This window comes from Kryptolebias marmoratus, linkage group LG12 (genome assembly GCF_001649575.2).
Source record: "Kryptolebias marmoratus isolate JLee-2015 linkage group LG12, ASM164957v2, whole genome shotgun sequence".
NCBI lineage: Eukaryota > Metazoa > Chordata > Actinopteri > Cyprinodontiformes > Rivulidae > Kryptolebias > Kryptolebias marmoratus.
In genome coordinates, this window is record NC_051441.1 from 4,833,429 (window position 1) to 4,841,941 (window position 8,513).

The window sequence follows — 8,513 nt, forward strand, 5'->3', positions numbered from 1 at the left end:
ATGTAAACAAAGCCCTTGAGTCTGTGTAGGTAAACAAATATGGCAGATAAGTTTAAAATGTAACCCATGTCTTTCATGCAAATTATGCTTCCCAATTTTTTTTATTAAACTTAAACTTAAATTAAACATTAAACTTTGATATGAGGGAAAAATGTTGAGCAGATTTTGTTGATTGCTTTGATTGTTTTTGTCAGGTTTTCATGACTTTGCAATGAATATCCTTTATTACATTATTTGGTTCAGGATTAGACTTCCATTTTTTTCGGGTGGATGAATGATTTACTCCCAGTTTTGTCTGAAAAACTCATCTCAGGAAGCGGACCGCCTGCCTGCAAGGCTCACTGAAGGACTTATCAATAAAGAGCACCAGTTGTGCACCTTCGGATCCAAGGCCAGCTGATTCCTTCCTTCGGAGGGGAGGTGGAGGTGGTGGTGGTGGTGCGCTCCGCGGGGAACTCATCATCACTTTAAAACGCAGCACAGAGGGAGCGCGCGCGGGCAGCTCAGGCACACAGGGAGTGTCTCTTGTTCCACCAGAGGGAAACACTGTGTCCCACTCTGCGCGCCGACTTCTTAACTCCTGTAGAATATTTCAAAAAGCGGATTTGAAGTTAAAGAAACTTCCTTTGTTTGCTTTTTACGCAGCCCTCTGATGTGGATGTGGTCATTACGCACTGAAGCCAAACTCAATGTCTGGCGGTAGACCTGGACCTCGGAAGCGTCTCGTTTTTCCTTCCTGTTGGTTTTTGTCCAGAAACTCACATGAAGCAACGTTTTCCTCGGAGTCCAGGTTTTGTGGTGGGACTGTGTGCCTGTCAGCAGGAGCCGCGTGTCTTTTTGGGGACAACCAGCACGGAAACATGAACGTTTCCCTCTTCAACGCGACCCAGGACGCGCTGTTTAACGGCAGCCAGAGCCTGGCCGGAGCTCTGGCCACCTTGTCCGGTAACGGCACGGACAACGTGGTGACCGGGGACGGCGGCGGCTCCCTCGTGCTGCTGCAGGACGAGCGCAAACTCTTCGTCATGCGCGTGGTTCAGATCGCGGTGCTGTGCGTCCTGTCGCTCACCGTCATGTTCGGGATCTTTTTCCTCGGCTGCAACCTGATGATCAAATCAGAAAGCATGATTAACTTCCTGGTGAAGGACCGGAGACCTTCCAAAGACGTGGAGACTGTGATGATCGGGCTCGGCTAAATGAGACAGAGATCAGGCACTGTGGGAGACAGGTCCAGATCTGCATCTGCATATACCCATCCAAGACGTTCTGTCTGTGTCCTAGAGAGGAGAAAATATGCAAAAATGTCAGATTTCCTTCCGAAAACGACTATAGGAAAATAGTCTAACGACCAATGCTTGTGCGTAAAGTTTGTGCGTAAAATCCAGGCGGCCGTTTACACGTTTACACAAATCTGTTGAGTATTTTTTAAGTGATTTGAATGTTGCCAACTTGAACAAAGTAACGACAATGTTTACAAACTGTTACCTCATGTTTTGTCTTCTATTTCTTTTTCTTTTTTTATTTTATTTGAAATGATGCTTTAAAGATTTTTAATCCACAAGCATGATTGTGAAATCTTAGTTCCACGCCTGCAAGTGTAACCCGTGGACGTGTTGTGGGTATATTTTCAAGAAGAAAAAAAGTATTTTTCTTGGTCATATTAAGTGAAAAGATTCTAATTTTTGTAGAGTTTTGAACAAACAGCTTTATGGGGTGATTGTGATCCTGTTTGGCATGCTCGCTGATTGACCTGTAAAGTGATTTTTTGACAAGTTTTGCACTTTTGAAAGTTCTGATGCTGCATGAAATATTTTGTACTGATTTACAGAAATTGCAGCATGCAATTCAAGTATTAAAATTTAAAAAAAAAGTCAGCTTTGTGTGTGAAATTGGTAGTGTTTAAATGTTTACAGGAAGAATGTGTTTCAGGAATTTAATGTTTGAAGCTAAAATCTTTTCTTTAAAAATCAGTTCTGCTTAAAAATCTTTCAGTTTTGAACTACATCATGATTAAAGAACTACTCCAAACTGGGGATTTTTTTTTTGTTTTAACTCAGGATTATAAAACAGCTCTTCTTTTTCTTTCACACCACGTTGGATTATTGCAGTTTAAAGCTTAGAACGCCACATTCTCCAGTTTTGAATAGAAAAAGCTCCCTGGTTGACAGTCAGGACATCTACTAAACTAAGTCCAGTTGCTTTGATTTAAAACTTTTTGGATTTGCTCTGCCCTGGATGACTGAGAATCTGCACCAACACACACTGGATTAGATCATTACTTATTTATAGGATTAAAATGAACACTTTAATGGTGCACTTTTATTACTGAGAGGACTGATATAAATATTAAAGATGTTATTTAATTCAAAATGAGGACAAAACTATTTCAACTGCATTGTCTTTTAGATAAGAGGCGGACTGATCTAACTGTCACACAAATGTCAGAGCATTTAAAGGTAAAGACCAGACAAAACAAATTCAGAAAGTAACAACTTTATCAAAGGTTAGTGTGTCCCTAAATTACAAATTTGCAAGCAAAATTTGTGACTGGATGCCAGCTTCTCTGTGTGTTTGTTTACCTGCAAAAAGAGCCGAAGTGACTAAAAAAAAAGGGTTAAACTTACCGATCCAGAAGGCATTTCACAAAGGCCGAGTTCTGTCTTTATGGGGCTCCACCTCTCTTCTTCATCCTTGGTGTTTATCATTTGTCTTTGTTGTTTTTTTTCTCTCTTCTCTTGTGTGTTTAGCAGCAGATTCACTCTTACATTTCCACATCGGCGTCTTCTCAGACACGTGTCCGGTTTCGCCACATTTGTTTACCTGCAGAGATCACAGTTGGTCAACCAGTGACTCAAACGTCCACGTGGTTTTCAGCAGATTCAGCCGAGTGCTTTGTTTACACTGAGTGTGGCCCCGCTATCCCCAATTTCAAATTAACATATATGGAAAACTACTGGAGTAAACACTTTCAAACTGCACCACCTGATGCTTTGCAACGAGCACCTTTAGTCTGATCTCTTAGATGAATATTCAGCTGAACAAATGACACATATCTGTGGCTAATCTTGATCACTTCCACTAAAACCCCTCCATGAGTGTAAATATGAGTCTTTGAGAAGTTTAGGTTTTGATTTTTTCTTCTGTTGTTCCAGCAAAAAAGGGTTTAGGACACCATCATTTTCCCTCTCTGTAGTTATAAATTTAATGTTTTTAGGACAAAAAAGAAATCACTTCGCTGTTTTTGTTTGAAAATTTCTTAGAGTTAGATATTAGCTAAGGACTGCACGCAGGTCTGACCGATTGTTTTTATTTCTTATCGTTTTATTCTCTATGATTATCTTCCTCCTTCTCTCTCAGGCGCCCCACTCAGATGCAAACAATGTTCTCATTAATATTTTAGTCGTTGTTAGGAGAGCTGAGGGATATGAATGCTTACAAACATACCCATGCATCCACACACATGCCCATTCATGCACGTATGGGACACTGGTGCTCAACAAACTATGAAATTCTTTAAAACATTTTTTCCTTCTTTTTACATGAATAAATAAAAAACATTAGATAACTGGGATTTACTGTACAGACTTGAAATGACTCGATTCTTTCAGAACATACAGATGAAAATGTTATATTGATTTTAATGCACTCATATCCTTCGGTATTTTTAAAAAGCTTCAGTGTTAGGGCACTTTGTGGCAACATGCTGGTGTGTTCTCACTTCTATACGTTTTCTGTAAAAAGACAGGAACACAGTCATTCCCTGTTTCTGCAAGTAGCATCTCTTCTTCAAACAAGTAAGAAAACCTCCTGGGAGAGATTAAACAATGTCCTTTTATTAATGAACGCTTCTTGGAAACAAGGACGTTGACAGCTTTTATGGGTGTTGGAAGCCAGGAAGCGGAGGGAGTATAGTTTATCACTCTGCTCTGAACAAGAAGTCGGGCGATGACACGACGTAATCAATCCCCAGCAAGAGTTTAGACACAGAAATCAGGTGTACAGTCGGGAAAAGATGAAGGATTTGGGGGGGATTGGAAATGTCAGAGTTTTAAAGACGGATAGTGTTTTGGTCTTCTACCACCAGAGCCTGAAATTAACCAGGATCAGACCAGTAAAAAAGGATTATATCATGTATTGTTTTTCACAAATAAAGCTTGTAGACATAGCCTGATTGGAGTTATGAAGCCTCCTGACTGAAGCGGAGGGATAACAGGTTTATTTTATCACAAAGAAACAAGTTATAGAAAATAAATTCAAAGGGTCTCTACTGAAGTCACTACTTTATACTTTTCTTTGAGGCTGGACAAATATTGAAATAAGAACTGATTCTTAATGTGGCACAATGACCAAAAGGAGTCATTTGATGCACCCAAATGCAGACATGGTTCTGCAGACATAAGGAGGTACAACATTTAAAATAAAGAAAGGACACTGGAACAACATTATCAGCCAATAAAACGATTCAAACAAACAAATATGGTCAGATACAAAGAAGTTGTATTCAGTGTTGAGGATCTGAGAAAGGCCAGCTGAAAACCCGGGGATTATTTTTACTGAGGGAGGAACTCCATAAACAAAGGCTTGATGTGGGGTCGCCGCAGAAAGCAAGAGAAGCTGACATTAAAACAAAACAACAGAACGTGAAACAGAAGCAATAAAACGTAGATGATTCCAACAAAACCGAGAATTCAAAGTTGTAAAGCAGAATAAGAAAGCTTACACAAAACCTTGCACCTATAGCATCACTCGATTTTCCTGTTACTGTACGCGTTTCCACTAAAATAGCTTCTCCGTTTTGTCGGCACCCAATTCAAACCCATAAACTACGTATGTATGATTTTTATTAGATAGTGACCATTTCTTTCTCCTGCGTCAGAACCAAAAAAAAGATGCAACAAAAATAAAATGGATAAATCTTTTTATTGAAAACATTTTAAGCTGACTCAGAGAAAAAAAGCAGCTAATTAACTGAGATGTCTTCATTCATGATAAAAATGTTCCTTTATACCCAAACCTCTTAACCGTCCTGAAGCCCTCAACAAAGAGAGAGATGAAGAGAGGAAGAGAAGTCTTTGTAACTCTGAGTCAGTTTGACCTGAAGGCCACGGGAGGGTTAACACCTACAGTAAGCTTAGTTAAAGTTACCTTTTTAATACAACAGGTGAGTCCAAACACCAGTTTAAACATTCAGTACATTTACAGCTACTCTGCTTTATAGAAGAGAGCATTCGGAGCACAAGTATTCTTGTTACTTTAAATAAAAATCACACATAAAAAAATAAATGAAAGTTTTGCTCAACATTTGCATGCTTCTAGCGCAGAGCTGTTGCATATTAATGAATCAAACCAGGCTGCAGGAACAGAAAATGTTGCTGTTAGACCTTTTAATAAGCCCAAAATGTCACTTTTAACCTGAAACGCATGCAAAATAACATTCAAAATGCATTATATTTCTTAATATTCTGTGCAAGTATTGCACAGTTAAAACATTCGCCCTCTTGTCCACACATGAGCACTGCTAATCGCCCACTTCTGCTGAGGCATATGCTAACATAGAGCACTATTCATACGTCTGCAGTCTGCTGCTGATATGCATCTTTATCGACTTTTATTGATCATCTGAACGATCTATGATAATAAATAATTACTAACTACTGTGCCTAAACCTTAATAAGCTAATGCTGCCCTGCAGGAACAGCATGTTAAAGAAAGAAGTCAGATTTTTTAAAGTGGATTCTGTGGAAAGGTCATAACAAAAGCAACATCTTACTTGTCGTAGATAGTTCTTTGAACAACCACAATTTGGAGAAATAGAGTTTATAAGTTAACAGCTAGACTGAATAAAACCAAAGTGGATCGCTACCATCTTAAAACAGCTGCAAACTTTTGCAGCATTTCATGCATACACAATTTTATAACCTTTACATTGTTGTTAATTATGCATCACAGTTATTTACACAATATTCTGTAGTTATTTGTCAGAGCAGACTGCAGCAGCAGCTAGCTGTAGCACTTTAGATGCAGCCTGGAGCACTTCCTGCAGAAATATTGTGATATTTCTTCATGAATATCCGTGTAATGTAAAACCGACGGCAATAAAAAGACTTATATAACAGCGTTCTTCAGATCCGCCTCTGTACTGTTACTGTGTATACGCTCATCAAGAAGTGTCCACACTGACCTTTTTAAAGCCTCAGGAGATAATAAACAGACTGCTGGTCATAAAGTCATGAGCAAAAAAAAGGTGATTAAAGCAGCTGTGGCATTCAGGACCACAATAAAGACGTTTCTCTCCTGAAGCTTGGCTTCGGATAACAAACAGAAAATATTACTTTCAGGGCTTTAAACTCTGCATGACACAGATTTACCACAACTGTTTTAATTCCTTCTGTAGTTTTGATTAGACTCACAAAAGATCTGCTTTCAATGCTCAGGCAGGTTCCCAAAGGGTGGAATGGCCTTTCTGAGCCCCTTTCAATCTATTTCTAATGGGATGTGCTGCATTCAAAGGGTGAAGCCGTGGTAATACCGGCGATGAAGTCGAGGAGTGGAAATGATGTCTCACACAAGTGGATGTAAACACTCCCTTTTATTCCTTCAGGACCCCCACAACAGAAAGCGGTATAGTTTCAACAGATGTCACATGATAACATCTCACCTTTTTCTACCTTTTAAATGTAGAAACCTCAGAAACTGTAAATACACCTATGCACGCACACTTTTCTCCACGTTCCTCCTGCAAATTGTGTTTTCAGCCAGTTCAGCAGCAAGCCTGCAGTCGTTGCATTCATGAAATTTTAAAGAAATCCATTATGTTCTGGGAGAACAAAAAAAAAAAAAAATATATACATATATATTTATATTTTTTCCCCTTCTACAACAGAACGATGCTGGAAAGTTCACGCATTCTTGAAAATTTACCCCAATTAACACTTTCCTTCCACAAAAACGTCACAACTTTCTTCTCACAAATGTGTTCCCGCGCTGCACTGTGTGACTTGTTCTCTGAATGTTCCAGCTGTGTCGTGCCGGGCCTCTGTGGTTTTTTTATTTGAGCTTTATCTTATTTTATTTTCCGGCTGAATCCTGAACTTCACCTGTCAGTGTGTCAGCGTGGTTGCGCTCCGGCAGTCCTACAGTCCTGCCCCTTCCTCTTCTGCTGGCTTTTATCTGTCGGCTCCTTCAGGACTCTCTCTTCCTCCTGCAGAGACAAGGAAGTCATGTTAACACACTCTGTCACGTCGCAGTGGACTAAATTAAGTTATTTGAAAGAACAAAAAAAACAAGTTGAACATATTTTAAGGATAATGCAACCACAATCTTAAGGATGTTGGGGTTTAAATCTGTAAAAAGGTGGGATTTCAGGTCAAACACTTTGCATTTTGCTAACTCTGCCTGTTAGCAAAATATCTCATGAACCACATTTTAATGAAACCTTTGGAAATCTGCAACTGATTAACTATAAAGTCAACCCAATTCAAGATGGCCGCGACAGCCAACTGACATGAGCAAACACAAAAAAGGCAATAACCCAGCCAGTTTTACAGATGTTGAGCTAAAATTTGATGTGGTAGTGGCTGAGCATTATTCCTAACACATATTTTAGGCTCACATTGCACAACATTTTTGCTTAAAACTTTGGCATTAACTGTTTGTCAACCCTGTTTGTCTGTTAGTAAAATATCTCATTAAAATCTGGACAGATTTTACCGAAACTCTCAGGAAGTATTCGCTGGGTGTGCATCTCCAAATGTTTAGGTTTTAGAGTCAATCCAATTCAAGATGGCTGCTACAGCCAATAAAACCTAGCCAGTGCTAAATTTGCTTTCTCAGCCTATCCTCTAAACCAGAGGTGGGCAAATATGGTCCTCGAGGGCCACCATCCTGCAGGTTTTCCTTGTTTCTCTGCTCCAACACACCTGATCTGAATCAGTGGGTGATTAACAGGCTTCTGCAGAACATGAAGAGGTGATTTAACCTCTGAATCAGGTGTGTTGGAGCAGGGAAACAAGGAAAACATGCAGGATGGTGGCCCTCGAGGACCGGAACACACATCTTGCAAATCACATGAGATTAGGCACAATGTCATTTACATGTTTTGATCAAAATGCTGTCATTTTGTGCTTTTTCGTCACGATTTTTAGTTCAGACTTTGGCATGAAATGTGCTGTGTGATTCCCGTTCCTTCAAGGAATGTGAAGTATAGTTTGGTAATGATGCTATGGTTTCATTCTTTTTTAAAAATGGGACTTTTGAAGTCAAACAATTTGCAGATTTTCAGGTTTTGCTCTTATTTGTTTTGTAAAGACATGACTCATCTTGCAAAAGGAACAAATGTTTACAGTGAAACAAAAAAAGAAAGAAAGAATGTTTGATCTTTAGCAGCACGGATGGACGCATCTGATTCGGCCGTGTTTGTGCACTGCTGAATAAAAAAAAAAAAGGAGTCAGAACAAGTTCATCATTCTGATTGCTACAGAAAAAGAGCCACAGTTTCCCTCACTGAAGAGATC

At 39.4% G+C, this 8,513-nt stretch overlaps 1 protein-coding gene across 1 annotated transcript; it reads left to right on the forward strand.

Moving 5' to 3' along the window:
- The first annotated feature begins 388 nt into the window (after positions 1 to 388).
- Positions 389 to 2,144, forward strand: rprml (reprimo-like). Its single transcript, XM_017429458.3, has one exon. The coding sequence runs from the start codon at positions 690 to 692 to the stop codon at positions 1,194 to 1,196; it is 507 nt and encodes a 168-aa protein (XP_017284947.1). The 5' UTR covers positions 389 to 689; the 3' UTR covers positions 1,197 to 2,144.
- The last annotated feature ends 6,369 nt before the right edge of the window (positions 2,145 to 8,513 follow it).

Excerpts from the sequence above, each read along its gene's own strand:
- rprml (XM_017429458.3), top strand. The coding sequence starts at position 690 with ATGTCTGGCGGTAGACCTGGACCTCGGAAGCGTCTCGTTTTTCCTTCC.